The 17917-nt window shown below is 31.4% G+C and overlaps 1 protein-coding gene across 3 annotated transcripts; it reads right to left on the minus strand.

Moving 5' to 3' along the window:
• Positions 1-9259: 9259 nt before the first annotated feature.
• Positions 9260-12863, minus strand: LOC109001921. Of its 3 annotated transcripts, none has more exons than XM_035685754.1 (5): positions 12780-12863; positions 11988-12425; positions 11670-11816; positions 10332-10780; positions 9260-10216 (listed from the first exon to the last, which is right to left on the minus strand). In XM_035685754.1, exons 2-5 carry the CDS (start codon positions 12271-12273, stop codon positions 9452-9454), a joined length of 1647 nt encoding a protein of 548 aa, XP_035541647.1. In that variant the 5' UTR covers positions 12274-12425; positions 12780-12863; the 3' UTR covers positions 9260-9451. The 3 variants fall into 3 exon arrangements, with proteins under 3 accessions (XP_035541647.1, XP_035541646.1, XP_035541645.1); XM_035685753.1 differs by having other exon boundaries at positions 9260-10213; positions 11988-12505; XM_035685752.1 differs by having other exon boundaries at positions 11988-12505.
• Positions 12864-17917: the final 5054 nt, after the last annotated feature.

The raw sequence follows: 17917 nt of genomic DNA on the forward strand, positions 1-17917 counted from the left end.
TGAGATGAAGGAAAGAGTTACTTTTATATCTAGTGAATGTATGTGCTTATAAGGTTATAAGCTTGCACAGTTCTTGTTGGCTTGGAAGAAGGGTCGATCCTTGAACCCATTTATAGCAAAAGCTTCCCGCCATCTTCTATGTCAACCTCTTAGTTTTTTAAGTCTTCTATTTTTTTGTTCCCTTAAAAGATAGCCATTAGGGGAAAGGTGTACTGTGCATGCATGGGACGGTGACACATTAGGTTTTAAATAATATATATATATATATATATAAAATAAAATTTATAAGGTCAATGCCTCTTGAAGTGTGGACCCACAAAATAAGCATAAGCATAAGCATAAGCATAAGCATTTTAGATGTCGATGCTGGTGATCGTTTTCCTTGGTTCAATTAATTCATTATTCAGGTAGTTAAGTGCATTAATTAATTCTTGGATTTAAAAGAACCCCATTTTTGTACGTACTGTTACAACATCCCCAAAACAAAGAAACATGCATGCAGTTCTTGATCAGATCTAACACATAGTTATTAACATAATTACTATATCTATACCTTGTTTGACTTTTCAAAATCTTATTTTACTTGTAACTCAATTAATCTCTGCCGACTGCTGACAACATACGTACTTATATTATATATCTTGTAACCCCAGTATGTAGCGCGTCCGGCCACCTCTGATGACTTCGACACATGGAAATGCTTTTCATCACAAAGAGTTGCATTATATATTAAACTAATCATGTACTGATTTGTAGGCATGGTTTGAGGATTAAGGAAGGGCAAAGGTGAAGTCTTTGATCATAAACAAAATGCTAATTAACCAATCAAGCAAGTTTCTAATGATCTAATGCATGCAAAGTCAGTCAACTTAGCGTTGCATTAATATCAGCTTAGATTTCAACAGTTTTTTTTTTTTTTTTAAATTCTTTTGTAAAGGAAAAAATGATCTGTATTTGAACCAGCTAGATATATGTATAATGTATATATGTTTTGTATGTGCAGTACTTCTTGTCTCGCTGGCCATCTGACTTTATTCGGGTTGTCTGAATGTTAGGGCGCAGAAATGAAGAAACAAGCTGCTAATACTGGCCGTTTGATCAAGAACTTGTTTGTAAAAAATCAACGAATTTCTTTCGCTGTTGTAGTAATTGGAGTACTTCCATATTGCGACGGATAAAAATATCGGAAATAGTAATTTTTTTGGGTCGATTTTTATATATCGTTGAAATTGGTCAGAAAAGATTTTTTAATTTCGTTGAACATGTAGCGAATTAAAAATTATAAAAAATAATTAAATACAACAATTATTAAGAATATTTATGAGCGTTGAAAAATACATGATTTCTTATAGTGTAATCATATAGGACATCAATTATTAAATTCATACATAAATTAAAAAAAAGAAGAAACTAGAATATTTTAATAATGTTGAGGCATCTTATGGCCAAAATAACAACAACAGAACATAAGTGAATTTGATAACTATAATTACAGTTAATTTGCACCAATTAATGGGTGCATGGAGTACTGATCAAGAAAGAAATGAAGAACAGAAATAAAAAAAGGGGACAAAATTAAAATTTTAGCCCCATGATTAATTACCTCCTTAATTGGTTTGAGTGGCCTTTATAAGAAATGTTTTTTCCTATTCGGTTAGTATTTCAGTCAATTAATTCCACTGATCAAAATGAAAACACACGACATTGTAATGTGGAGATTTAATTCTTTTTTTTTGTGAAAAAGAATTATAAAATAGTGAAATTAAAATCTTAAAAGTAATCAGAAATATAATTTTAAAAATCAAACATGCACGTGACAGGCCGGTTTGCCATCAATGATCGATGTAGATCAGTATATTATTAATGGATCTGTCGACAACATTGGCCGACTATTGACAATTAATTACACCATTATATTGAAAGAATTAAGAAAGTACTCAAGAGAATTAAGCAGCTTTTCTATTCTTTTATTTATTTTTTGGTACAACCGTCGAATGCATGCGGAAGATACCATGCAAAACCATATATAGCGAACTATAAGTTTCTGTGTTTCAATTACAATATTTAAATTTTAGTTTTATTAAATACACTTTTCATCATAAAAATGATCAAGTAATTGTTTATATTTTGACCCTAAAATATCAAAACCAAGATATGCAATTTAATTTCATCCTAACTTAATTATGACACATCATGATCATGATCTATTTTTTTGCATGTTGTTTTAATGGATGTATTAGATGATGGATATATATAACATGTCAATTTTAATAATTTAAGGTGTGTATTGTAAAACAATCGCTAGTTAAGGTGAAACATCTTATTAATATTTACAAATATTCCATATTTTTCCTAAATAATTTTGTATGGTAAGGATGAGTTTATCAAGACACATGATGACTTAATTATAACAATAAATTTTGGACCCACAAGCAAAATTCTTGGCTGAAATGCCATGTGACAAACAAGCACATGGAATGAATCTTTAATGGTTTTTTTTTTTTAAATAACATTTCAACCCTTAGACCATAATATATAATAATGTTTATAAATTATATATATAACGTAAGGTACATGATAAAAAAAAATACCCGATATTCGAGGTAACTTCCTTTAACTAACAACAAATAGAATAACTATATAGCTGCTAAAACTATATATCATTATTATTTGTTTTTGTTAAAGACCGAACCCCGAGATTAAATTTCGGCGTGGGCAATGGTACGTTTTCAAGGAAAGAGATGCATCATCCTTAATTGTTATTATGACTATAGTGATTTGCAGGCAGCTATGGATCGAAGGAGTCTTATCTGCATGCAGATACATTCCCCCATGACACTGTCGATCCCTGAATCATAGCTTATAATTAAGTACTGATGCCTTTGAAAAATGTGATCAGATTGTTTAATAATAATATTATGATGCATAATATAATATAAATGTATAGTTTTAATATAAGTGATTCTCTTCCTTACATCCAAAGGACCTCTCTCTGCCTCTCTCATGTCTCCTTTTCTCTCACCGTCAAACACATGTTGCCGAGTAATTGTGTCTCTCAGAAGGTATGTATATTCATGTGGGTGACGATGAGTTCAGGGGTCTAGGTTGCCTGTACATAGATTTTTTGGTTAACTTTTGGTCTTTGTCATTCACTATTTACTCATTGTTTTTCTTTTTTAAAAACACTAATATATATATATATATACACACACACACATATAAAAGCTCAGTGATACTCATATTCACACCGGCCAATAGGAACACAACATGTATGAGGTGTATTTGTTTTATAATGAACCACACCTTATTGAATAACTTTGAGACTCTCTTCTCTCCCCGATTCTTCCTCCCCTTTCGATTCTCCTCTCCTGATTCTCTCTCTCCCCTTTCGGTTCTGTTCTTCCTCTCCCTTCCCGATTCTTCTTTTTCTCCTCTCCCGTTTTCCCTTTCTCTCTTTTCTCCCCTGTGCCCTATGCTCTTTCTCCTCTCTATCGAGTGCTTTGGAACGAACCGAATCAACAAACCGACTGTAAGTTTGTTTTGTTTATTATGCAATCTGGATTTAGAGTCAATTTATTTAGGTTATTTGGATTAGAATATTGATTATATGATGTGTATTTTCCATGGTTTCTTCCATGGTAATTAGGTTTCTTCCATGGTTTCTATGAGCATGTCATTAAATTTAAATTCTCAAGAACTTGTACAATCAATAAATTTGAGAGATTTGGCCACAATTATTGAACTGTGTATTTTCCATGGTTTCTTCCATGGCAATTATAAACATGATTATATGTTGTGTATTTTGAAGCCTTATGATCCTTAGTGACGTTGAAAATAATTGTTCATAGATGAGCCTCAACATGAGGCCATAAATATAACAGTGCGTGTGTATATAGGTGTATATATATATATATATATATATATATATATATATATATATATAACTTACCTTGCTACATTTATGATTACACCAAGTGCTACAAGAAAGCATCCAAGAAGTTGGTTTTCTCTAGTGTTTTATCTTCCAAGGAAAATAATTGACAGAAGAATTTGCCACACTAGAAAAGTCTGCAAAATAATTACAGGATATCAATTATTGAAGTTCAATATTACATTCCAAAAAAGAAAAGTTGTTGGTTGATCTTAAGTAAGCATGAACTTGTGGGCATATAATACTAGATATGTGTATACAAATGTAGACCAGAACAAAATCATTATCAGATATAATATTTTCATATAGTGCCTTAAAACTCACAGATTGGTTATGGGTTATGCCAGAGAAATAGTTTTGCCACAGGACTGAATGGATACAAGGTTCCTGACATGACCTGGTAGCATATAACAAGTTATATAACATTTATATCATGCATCACATTAGTGCAAGTATTAACTTAATCAATTTGTATAATTTCAAAATATGCATATGCACTTCTATTTTCATTCTCAGTTTAATATTTTCTTTAATCAATATGCAAATGATCCATTCATTTCTGGTCAAGCAAAATGAACTAGTTGGGTCGAATAATATGTTTCCAACAACAATATTAACAAAACACTACCAAAATAAAATTTAGTGATTATTCACCTTGGAATTAAAAAACAGAAAAATAAAGAAGTTATTAAAAAAGCCTCTTACTTGAGACAAAACTGGGATTGATGCTCCAGAAAGAATGGTTTCTAAAATTTTGTTGCATTAAATTGGGTTTTTTTGTTGTTGTTGCATTAGCATGGGCCAATGGTTTATAAAATGTTGTTGCACTAGATTGTATTTTTTTGCTACTACTTGGTTGTTTCTTTTGTAATGATAGACTATTTTGGGGCTGCAATGATAAACCTTTTTGTTCTACTCTGGGAAGGGGTGGGAAAGGACCTGGGTTGTATTTTTTGCTATTGCATGTAATGAATGATTGATATAATTGATTCGATTGCATACTTTGCAGCAATATGGAAAGTAGTTAAGGAGAAACTATATCTATTATGCAACCTATGAGGGCATAAGATGAAGTGATCTCTAGACGAACACCACTATGTTATTGTGGCATTCTCTCCAAATTGCAGACGTCAAGTAACCCAAAAATTTTTGGTCGGCGGTTTTTGAATTATCCATATTATAAGGTTAAAAAATAGTGTAAATTTTTCGAATGGATTGATCGTGAAATGGAGAAATAGGATTATTGTAAGCAAACCTTGAAACTAGCACAACGAAAAAATGAAAGGATAGTAGCTGAACAAGAATAGAACACGCAAAATTTCACTCAATGAAGAAGAAGTACAAAAGTGCATTGATTGCGTTTTGGGTTTTATTTGTTGTGTTATTAGTTAGTCTAAATTTTTTTAAAGTCAATGATAATGTAAATCATTTAATGCTATATTAAGATGGACATGTGGCTTATCAAGTTGTATTTATTTTTTGAATCAGCTGCATTCAAGTTGTATTTGTAAAAGACTATTTTTTGTACTATTGGCTATTGATGTATATATTTTGGGTTGTTGCAGACTATTCAAATTGTATTTGTAAAAGATTATTTTTTGTGTATATATCCTAGTGTTCCAGCATCTATCACTATCTACGACTATAAGTGAGATGAGAATCATAGTTTCATCTAATTATGCTTGAACTTTCAGTACATTGTACACATTTCTTGAACTCAAACACATTAACAAAACATTAATCAGACTCATTAGCAAAACATTGGATTTGAACTCAAGTTGTGACATGTTAACAAAACATTGGATTTCAGTTCCTGTGACAAACTTTCACATACCACTAGAAGTCTGTCTCACAGCCAACTAATCCAACCAACCAAAACTTACAAGTTTAAGCAAAAATATCATAGACAAACTGAATGTTCCAATTCCAATGGCTACAAAAGTTAGTGTTCTATTTTCCCATATTGATAAACTGAATGTTCCAAAGTTCTAATGCTAATGATCTTGTGACTACGGGTGAAAATCGAATGTATTGGTACGATTTTGGTCTGTCCAAAATCAAAACTGCACTGATACCTTGAAATGGTGTAAATCTCGACCGAAACCAGTAGGTTAAGGGGCTTATGGAAACATTATGTGCCTGTTGTGCAACAGTTAACTCTAGACATGAATTTTTTGGATGAGTAAATTTATTCTTGATAAATGAACAAAGTCAAACTTTACTATGTTTTTTCTCATAACTTGGGGCTTGTGGTTTAGACGAAATAAGATGCAAATGGAACATTTATTGCTTTAGCCCGAGCAGGTTATAAACTATTCTCTTTCTCTGCATAAAATTTTTACTGATCTAAGAAGCTCCTCATGAACTCATATTGCTAAAAGAATATGCTGTTGGAATCCTCCACCAAGAGGTTTTCTAAAATTGAATGTTAATGGAGCCGTGTTTTCAGAGTTGAGAAAGGTTGGGGTGGGTGTGGTACTTCAAGATGACAAAGGTAAACTAGTGATGGCTACAAGCAAGATTGAAAATGAGGTTGAGAATCCAACTACCATTGAACCGTTGGCTTTACTACGAGGCTTACAACTGAGTGTTCATTTGGGATTTTCAAAACTATTTGTTTGAGAGTGATTGTATGCTGTTGATTCAAGAGTTAAAAGATGAGCAAGATTCTTTTTCAGCAGATGATAATCTTATTAAGGAAGCAAAGATCTTGCTACAATATTTTCTGGAGGTTGAAATCCAACATGTGCATCGCATGGGGAATGAGGTAGCACATAGATTAGCTTGTTATGCTTGGAATGTTGATAATATTTCTATGTGTTTTGATGTTTTTATGAATGAATGAATGTTTGGTTATAAAAAATAATAATAATTTGGATTCCCTTAGTCCCTTTGAGTTGTAAATCGAGTCCCATTTCGTAAATCTGCCCTTTTTTAATAATATTAAGCATATCAAATCCTATAATAATTGGTAGAAAATAATATATATATATATATATATATATATATATGTAATAGAAAAGGAGATAGAGAAGAGAGAACGGGGCAAATAGACTTGAGGCAATATCTTTATTCTTAATTGTTTTGAATGCAAAGCATTGGTCTTTATTTATAAGAAAATTACATGGAGATGAGATAAAGTAAATATTTTCATCATAATAAAAAACAAATCAGGATAATAATCTAATCAAATTATTAATTTGATGTTTATATGTTTAATAACAACACATAGCAGTGCAATCTAAACTATGGGACAATTTGTAATATCTCATAAACTAATAACTTTTATTATCAACATATGACCTATATATTCATAACAAGGTCCGATATTATCCCACACACCAAATTAAAATCAAACTAACAGATTAATAGGTTAGGAGATGGGATTAACATGGCAAACTAATATACACGAATGTGTTAATTTATGCATACCACAAAGGAGAGTGTTGATTGCAAAATTTGTATGTTGGGGGCTATATTAATCCCATATATAGTTTAGGGCCAATATATAATATATGGTACTGTTGCATGACATGACATTAAATGATTGGAAACTATTTATTATAATTCACTTGTAAATCTATCATTTATAAATGCCACATCATGAGATGACGAGAGAATAATGAAAAAATGGATAATGAATATATTTTTTTCATATATAAATATAAAGTTTCATATTTTTTATTATCTCGCCATATGATCAGATTGGGCTAAGAGCTTATAAATTACTTAATTATAAATTCAACATGCCCTAGTTTTGCAGCTTCAGCAAGTATTTGCATGCATTGATATTGGGCCATTGGCGAACCATGGACATTCATGATGACAAGAAGTTCTCGCGCGTCTCCAAAATACTCTTTCCAGAGGCGACAAACTAATTGATGGGCTAACGCTTTGTTGATCTTGAACCCTTTGAAGCCGAGGATTGAGAGAAAATCATGTGTTAAAAGAAAAGCTGTCATCGATTAATTAACAATGGTTTGACGTTAGGCATGTTACAAGAGCTAGAATTAAAATTTAAGCCAATGTTATGGTTCATGCATTGTTTAGCCAAAAACTGATCTTTACAGTAATTAGAGGATCGATGATTCTATTGAGATGGAGGATTGTTCATCTTGTATTCTTTCCCTTCTTTGATGGAGTTTTATTATTAAATATATTGATCATGTTGATTCTAAAAAAAATTATATATATTAATGGATTAATTATATTTTGGGCTCAACATGATATATATTAGAATATAATTTAAATAATTTATAAATCAACATGTTCTAATAAGTTTAATCGTTTGGCATCATAGTAGAGATTTTGATTTTGAATAATTTATATAATTCCATTTTTTCACCAATATTTATATGCTTCTTATTATGGCTGCTCGGACTCGTATTATTATATGGTATTGGTCTTAATTTAATTGCAATTAACTCTTAGCTCTTGATAATGGATCATAATTTGAAGAATATTTAGCGACTTAAAACTTAGTGGAAGATCAGTATTAATCTCGGAGATTAACGTCTTCAAGAGTGTAGGCAAAATTACTAAGTGGTTGAGGTATGAAGTTTAGGTGTTTCTATGATGATTAGTGAAAGTCATATATGACTACCTATTTTATAATTTTTTTTTTTTTTTTTTTTTATAATTTCTATTTTAAATGGGGGATAGGGGCCAATATAAACGTGTTCAGTTCAAACACGGAGCAGTGGATGGTCAAGTTTAATTTGTTTGTTTAGCTTTTATTTGAACATGAGTGGAGCTCACAGTACTTTTCATCGATGATCATAACGTTAACATCATTTAATAAACGAATCGAACTAAATTCGAGTTTGATCGAACCGATTTTGAACTGCAAGCACTGGTCAAGTAGTATTGAAACTTTCTTTTACAAAACGAAAATCATGTAGATAGACGATCGACTTTTCAATTTTTACACAGCTCTTCAATAATAAATTACTGGTTTTGAATTTATTTAAGTTTTTTATTTGAATCTGGGCCGGGAGATTTGAAAAAAAATGGTAATAATATTTTATTAAAAAAATACTTTTAAAAAAGAAAAAATATTTGTTTAAGGTTCATTTCCCTTTACAAAAATGCCATTAATTTGTTTTGTCATTGTGTCCAAGAACTTTTCCAGTAACCGGCAAATTTTCTTAGGCAGGGATTGTTTGATGTGAAGGGATCAAATATTGATGATCCTGCTGGTAATACAGACGGATTTCTTTCATGACTGTGACCGAATAAGATAATTATGATCATGAGATCATAGAAAATTCATAATATTCAACAACATTTTTATATGTATATATAACATAGATTACTGCTACATCCAAAAAAAATTACATAAAATATATATATGACAAACGTCAGAATATTCAACAATACATACAGAACGACAATCATCATAGAACCATCTTACAATAGAGTTTCGAGAGTCCTAATTAATAAAAAGTAGCAGCTTTCAACATTATTCCAAGCTAATTAATGAAGATCATACTGAAACCTTGATCATACTTTCGTCAAATTTCACACTGAGGACTTGCATGACTGGTTGTAGGACGTTTCAATCGGACTCCTTTTTTTCGGCCCGATCAGGAACCTGAGTTCTTTCATTATGTCCGGCTTGATTGTCATTCTTAATTTACGTAGCAAGCGACGTTGCTGGCAGCTTGGATTGAAAAGCCTATTCTGAGACCGGAAAAGGAACCGATTTGAACAGAATGCTGAGCAGAATATATCAAACCAAAGGCCATAATGTAGGATAACAAACAAACTAATTGGAACAATGGGCGCCGCAACAATTATTCGGATCGGAACACTTGCTTTGCTTTTAAAGACCAAAAAACAGGCTGCACTGAAGGCTATCAGCATGCCTACTATTGAAATTAAAAGTGTAGCGAGTCCCAATGCCAACCTACGAGGTAATGATTTAAGGAAATCCTTTTCGGTATAGCGTGACGTGAGAATTGTCAAGAAAACTAATATCGAAGACGAAGAGAATAACATGGCTACTGCATCTGATACGAGAAATAACGTAAACCATTTGGTTTCCAGAAAGATAGGAATGCCTGTTTCTTGATTGTTGCCACCCGGTATTGTGAAGGCAGCTGGGAAAACCACAGTGGCAATTAGTGCTGCCACGACCATGCAAGAGTTTGCCGTGTTTTTCATCCACTTTTCACCATTCTTCTGTAGTTCTTCATGGGTCCTCGCAAATATATCTCTGGGTGTTTCTCCATTTTCATTCTTCTTGTTCGTTAATGACTTCGGTACGATCTTTTCTATCTCCTGCTATGAACAATTACTTGTAAATTAAAACATATAGAAAGGGGAGACCATGCAATATATACATGTTCGACGAGAAGAAAAGAAGTTGACATGATATTTTACACCTGCACATACGTACTTGAAACCACAACAACTCTCGTTGCATTTGAAGGGCCGCTCCTGGGACGATATTCAGTCGATCCGAAGAAGGCAATTGTCCAGCTAAGTGCAGCATGTTGTTTCCCCCTTCGGCATAATAGGTCGCAAGGTTGACCTTCGCAACACCTATCTCATATATTAAATTAAAAACACGCTCTTGTCGATGTTTAATAGCAACGTGAAATAAACTTCCATATTCCTTGTCAACTTGCCATATGAGATCGGGATAAGAGCGTATAAGTATAATTATAAATTCAACGTTCCCTACTTTTGCAGCTTCAACAACTAGTTTCATCATATGCTGGTCATAACCAACCGCAGTTGGCGAGAAATATGTGTTGTCTTCGATTAGCTGTTTCCAAAGGCGATCAACTAAGTGATGGGCTGATGCTTGCATCAAAGCTTTGTTGCATAACCGACCTCTGAAACCTAGTTAAGAAGATCGTCTAGTTAAACAGAAATATAAATTCTATATGCCAAAAGAATATCATATCGTTTAGGATATATATTATAATTAGTTCTTATATTAATGGATCATTATTTCATTGCTTCAATGTCGTCATATACATTTTATTTTTCAATATATATGCTTCTTAATATTATAGCTCTATATATAGCGTACATGGCTCCTATATATAAATTAAATTGACATAGCTTAATTAATTTCTGATCATGAATTAATTATATATGCGCATAAAATTGCAATTAGTGACAAACAATTTATGTTAAGAGTCTCTGAGATTAACGTCTTCAAATTTAATTAGGTATGGTTATTTGGACATGTTAGTTTGATGACTAGCCTAGTATCTTAAATAGCAAATCGCACTAAAAAGAAGATTTATAAGTATTTATTTATAATAAAAAAAAAAGCATTAAAGAATTAATATGGCAAGAAATGCTATTCTAAAGTCTCTACACCATCTATATGGCATAATTTCATTTATAAGATTTAAATTTTAAAATTTATTTTTCAAATCAAATTGTTCAATATAGATTGTATATTGTAGAGACCTAAGAGTAGAGTTATTCATGATGGCCTCCTATCTACCTCCCAATGCCACGTGCAGGGGTATTATATGTACAACCATGCGTGAACAACAAATTATGAGATAACTTCCTAGCTAATGGTAGCAGCAGTCTACCACAATGTAGAAGGCATGCACCTCTCTACGGCCGGAAACGTACACTTGGTAAATTTATATACTTGATTAATCAAGAAATTCCTCCTGTCCACAGTTATAAATATACACATGCATACTTACATATGTACGTACATACGTATATTTAGGTTAATAGTTTAGGTTGGAAATAAACTAACAGGAGTTTAAGCATCTTTCCCATACTGATGGCTGACTTTTGATGCCAATTCTCGAAGGCATTTCAGCCAACATCTCCAATGAAAGCCAAAGATATTCCTGCTCTACAAGTGCTGGCTTTAGAATGTCCAGAATTTTGTGTGCCGTATCTGTTCATAAAAACCAAGACATATTTTAGTCTATTTTAAGTAACTATCATTTAATAATAGGTTAATATATGAATTAAGTTATTTAGAAAAACGTATCATATTACAAGAACAATACCATTAATAGTTCATAATTAATTGTCTCAAACTGATGATCATAAGTGTAGGAGATACCATACAAATCGGTGGAAATAGCAGCGTTAAGGAGATTAATGTGATCCAGAGAAGCCAAGTCTTGAATAGGAGTCACAGAGTATAAATACGACACCATGTCTCTATTTCCAGTCTTTATTGCCGCGTAAAGTGGTAAAAATTCGATGTCATCCATGGGGATCAATGGCAGACATTTGTTCTTTTTCACCATCACCTCTGCAATTGTTACGATTTCTGATTGAGCGGCAAAGTAAAGGGCCGTGCAGTTGCTTGGTTTGATTTTCAATTCTAATTGTTCCGGTGTCATCCGTTTCACGAGTTCTTTTACAAAACGGGTGTTTTTTACAGCTGCAGCATTGTGAAGAGCTGTGCCTTCCTGTTTTGTTATTTGGGCTCCAAGGCAGTTTGGATTTTTCTGGATAAAAGCTTCAGCAGTTTTCCAGTCATCTTCTAGGGCAGCTTGAAGGAGAGGAGCATAAAAAGCACGAGATTGAGATAATGAGCTAGCACCCTCTTCCATTATTTTTCCTTGATCTTTTCTAAGAATATTGAAAATTAATTACAAGAATTAATATGATATTACGTATGTAAATATGCATGAGATGCTTAATTAGGTGAATAGATATATAGACAATATATGGGTGACGACTGCTTTAATTAAAAAATAAAACAGAAATCTCTGAAACATAAATTAATTGTCTATATATGTCAAAATACAATATTCATCATGCATATATGCAATATGTGATATTATTGATCATGATTTTTGAGCCAATATTATAATTAGGAGGACTATATATCGAAACTGCTAACCTTCACAGTTGGAAATTGATGAGGTAGCTTAGCTTCAGAGAGAGCACTGCGTGTAGTGCGTACGTACTCCAAGTAGATGAGGTTTTTGATACTCTCAACCTTGCACGAGAATTTTGCTACAAAGTGGATGATATTTATAGATCGACGTCTGGCCCCCATTACGTATCGATCATTATCATCATTAAGACTGGATATATATATATATATATATATATATTAAAATGACTATATTGTCCAAATTAGAATACGAAAGATCAAAGATCTAAAACACATTATTGTTCTTTACCCCCTAGTATTTTGGAACTTGTCTTGATCTTCTCAAAAGAAATGTTTTTAAAAAGAGTAATGATATGCGTAAATCCTTTTTACAATAATATTTTAAATTGTGAATATTTCTGTAAAACGATATTATTTTTATGTTATTTTATAAAAATGTCTCTAATTAAAAACATAATTATTTAAATAACTGTAGAAAAGATTTTGCGTGTATCATTGACCAAAAGTGCAGTAACTTTTTTTCCGCGTTATGTGTGCATTTTTACTTCTTTGGATATGTAATATAATTTCATCCCGACATATATACAACTGTAATTTTTAGAAAACTCAGTTTTATTACCAATTAATAATTTTTTTTCTTTATCAAAATTATTAAAAGAACTCTCTTCTATATAGATAACATCCTTAATAAAGTAATTATATAACATAATTTAATTTGAAAGAAAATTTTAAAATTTTAAAATTTAAAATTTTAAAATTTAAATTTTAAAAATTAAATATTATTTAAATATAATGAGAACGGTATAATCTACGTCAACGCCGTTGTTTTGTAATTCTCAACTTCATGCATCTTCCTCTCTCGATCTGGTGAGAATATTCATATAACCCATTTTAAAACCAACCTCGATCGTCTTTTTCAGATCATAAAAGTAAAACAAATACAGAAAATGAAAGTGGGGAATGCTTTGAAGGTTAGGCTTGATGTCCAATTAATGGCCAAAGAAAAGCCATGCAGGAGAAGTTTCAACTTGTGCTTAACATCTGAATTTGATATTTTTATAATTTGATGCCTCAATTTTCAACTTAATTTCATAAAATTAATATCAATCTTCTTTTACAAAAATAAGAAGATTAATTAGCTGATGTAATACTGATGGCGTACATACTACATACTGATGCAATATGTGTCAGCTTTTAATTAGCTGGCGTACGTAGATATTGATCATCCACGTACGCAGTAGTCAATAAAAGGCAGACATCACGTGAATATTTTAATGTTTTTTGTGCTTTAACATCACACAACATGATGTCAACTGTCAAGCCTTTCACATGGGCCTGGCATTAGCCAATCAGAAACCGACATCATCACGTCGATATTTAATGTTTTTATTTAGTTATTTAAGTTGTGTTTGATTATTAAATTAAATTTATCTCGTATCAAATTAATTGTTGATAAAATTAATTATTTTTTTAATTTTTTATAAAGAGTAATATCATTTAAAATAATAATATTAAATAATTATTATTTTTTCATATAAATTATGTATTTTATTATTTTTTTAAAAATAATTACACGACACTTATATACTCACGATTATAATTATAATTTTTTTTTAATAAAAAAATTAAATTTAAATGATGTCAACATATTTCATATATTTTAATTTAAAAAATTAAATTCATTTTAATTTAAAAAAAATTAAATTTATCTTAATAAAATTTATAAAATATTATTATTTATAATTTAATTCCACTCATTTCAACTTATAAACGTAGCCTTAACATCAGGCAACATGAACGTCAAGCTTTTCACACGGCGAGACATTGCAATTTTGAATAGCCTTGTCGTTCTCCGCTTAAGTAAGCTGTAACCCTTCCAAAGCCTCTACGTATCATTTATGGAAGAGGTTGTCTCATTCAACACCCAACACGGGGAATATTATTTTTATTAAATTAGATAGAATGTAAAATCAGAATTTAAATTTAAAACTTTTATATGGAATGAAATTATCACTTATTTTAAAAAATTAAACTGATGAAAAAATTAAATTTAATTATTTATATCATGTTTAAAAGAAGAATTAAGGAACTACAAGAGATTGAGTTTTTTGAGACAAAAAATTTTATTTCAAAAAATCCAAATTTCATCCCAAATTATATTTAGAAACGAAAAAATTTCATCTATATTTTGTCTCGGAAGGACCGTCTCAAAAAAATTTTCGAGACGAAAATCAAATTTCATCTTAAAAAATCATTTTTAAAGATGAAATTGGATGGATCTAGTCAAAACCGTTCGAACGAATATTTTTTTTTTAGATGAACCAATTTCGTCTCAATACATTGGTCGAATGAAATATTTATCTGTCCAAATTGAGACGTCCATTTGAATAATATAAAATATTCATTCGAAATAATGACCATATATGATCATGTTCGAAAGAATAGAGTGTTTGAACAGATTTTATGCGTTTGAACTAATAAATTTTTCAAAAAACTTGTGTTCGAGCAAAAAGTATGTATGTTCGAACATAAATTTTATTTTCGAAAATTATATCCGTTCAAATGGAATTTTGCATATTAATGTTGTTCGAACAAATAATTTATTATTTGAACGTTCGTATTTCTCGTTTGTCGTTTGAATGGATTAGTTTTTATTCAAATTGGTCGGTTTTGGTTCGAATGGAATTCCAAATTGTAATTTACTGATTGAACTGATTATTTACCGTTCGAACTGTATTAATCATATAGATCATAATTTAATTAAAAATACCATATTAATATTACATAAATTGTAATTCAAATATCAATTATTCAAATGTTTTGGAACATCATAATACAAATGCAATTAATGAAAAGATAAATTTTAAGACTATAGTGGTGGATTAGAGTTTTGGGACATCATTGACTGGAATTGTTCAAACATTTTTTGGTTATTCAACTGCATCATTTCTTCTAATCTCGCCTCCAAATCCGGTGCTTGATCTAATCGGGTCAGCAACTCTTTTTCCTTGGGCCTCAATCGTTCTATCTCAAGTGCTGCTTCCTCCAATTCTTTAGTCTTGTCGTCATTCGATCTGACTCGAGATTAGGATGATGATGTTGATGATGGTTTTACGCAACGTCCCAAACCCCTCAAATATCTAGAACGTGATCCAAGAACTTAAGAAAGGATCTGAGCATCGTTGACAAATGATGCATCAGATGGATCCGCAGCAGTTTCCTTAAGAGATATCATCTTGTCCTACAAAAACAAAAACATTAAAGTTAGTATATGTAATAAAAATATTATGTGACAATGAAATTAAAAAAAACTTAAACTTATATAATTTGTTTCTGCTTCGGGACTGGCCCAAACATCATCACGATTTTTATGTGTTTTAGCATACAATTGAGTCAGATCATAGTTAGCGGGAATTTCTTCTTTCTGCAAAAGGAAAATCTATATAAGAACTTAAATCAGAAAAATGTATATTAGACTAAAATAACTTACTATTTTGTTAGATAAACGAGGAAAAGATCGAGAACTTGCATGATAGTTTATCTTTAAATTTGATCTATTTGCTTTGTTCACAGTACTCCATTACTAAAAAAAATATTAGTCTGTATGTTTAATACATCTGTGATATACTATTAAAAATAGATAACAGTGATATTGTCTGATAAGCAGGATCTTCAAACATATCACAAATTTTCTCCCATTTGTTTGATGGAATTGCTTGGAATGGATTTTGGCGCGCCTCTATTGTAGTACTGAACTTCTTATAGTGTGCATGACATCGACCTTTCTATCTCTGAAATGCATTCGACATCAGTTCCTCGACCGTTAATCGATCCTCTCTTCGACCAAAATTAAGCCCAAACTCTCGAAAATTATAAACAATTAATATAAATACAAAATAACTTTAAAGTAACATGTTATATACTTAATTGCATGACTTATTATTACCAAGCAACGCTTTTTTATGTGGTCTTTCACATTTTGGAAAACTTTAGACCAAGAGGATGTAACAATCGGTACATACGTGCGAGTAAGTGTACCAATATAAGAAGCAAGCCACGCTACCGAATCTCCGGAGCTACAGGTGTGATCATCGAGAATATCAACCTTGATTTTACCCACTTTCCTTACTTTTTTTATGCAGACACCCCTCGTAGTGCCTCAATCTCAACGCTTGCTTACAACTGCTATATATAGAGTAATTTAAGCATAACATCTTAATTAAATTATTTTATTTTATAGACATATTATTTTAAATTGAGTATAAAATGTGATATTTAATTTGATAAAATACCTTGTTCTGGGCCTGGTGATATTGGCTTACTATTCATGACAGGTGAACCACACTGGGAGTCAGTAATGGATGGGATAACACACATGTTGTTTTGCATTTGGGAGGTATATCTATTTGAAATTGTAACAAATTATTATTCAAACAAATATTACAGATATTTATAAAAATAATATTTACAAAAATTCATGTTTGAAATTCATTCACTATTCGTTTTGCTGGACCAGTCGCCCTTATCCTTACTAGACACATCAGTTGAGTCATCTTCTTCTGATATTTCACCATCAATTACTTCGGGTTGAATATCTTATCTACGCAATGGGACCATATCATATTGGCTTAGATCAACAAATAAATTGATGCTTACTTCATTTTCTTGATATCCTTTTTCATTTGCTAGACTATCAACTTCTTCATGTAGTTCATCTGCCTTTATAATGTAATCATATACATTTCTTGGTACAAACTTCTCCACTACCCGCCATGAATTTCCGTACTCCGGATCATTTAAATAAAAAACTTGATTCGCTTGGCAAGCGAGAACGAAATGATCGTCCTCATACCATGTGCGAGATGTATTGACACTCACAAAATAATTATCGTTACGCACTCCCAACCTAAGATTTGAGCATCCCACCAATTACATTTAAACACCAGACCATATATCCACCCACGTACTTTAACGTTATGATATCTTCCACAATTCCATAGAAGTCAGTGTTATCATCTTCATGGCTTCCTTCGATTACGACCCCACAATTTTGAGTTTTCGTATATCGTTCTCTATCAGTTGTGTGAAATCTATATCCACGCACCAAACATCCTGAGTATTGGATGGCCTGCCTGGATGGA

The sequence above is a fragment of the Juglans regia genome, chromosome 15 (assembly GCF_001411555.2).
Source record: "Juglans regia cultivar Chandler chromosome 15, Walnut 2.0, whole genome shotgun sequence".
Taxonomy (NCBI): domain Eukaryota; kingdom Viridiplantae; phylum Streptophyta; class Magnoliopsida; order Fagales; family Juglandaceae; genus Juglans; species Juglans regia.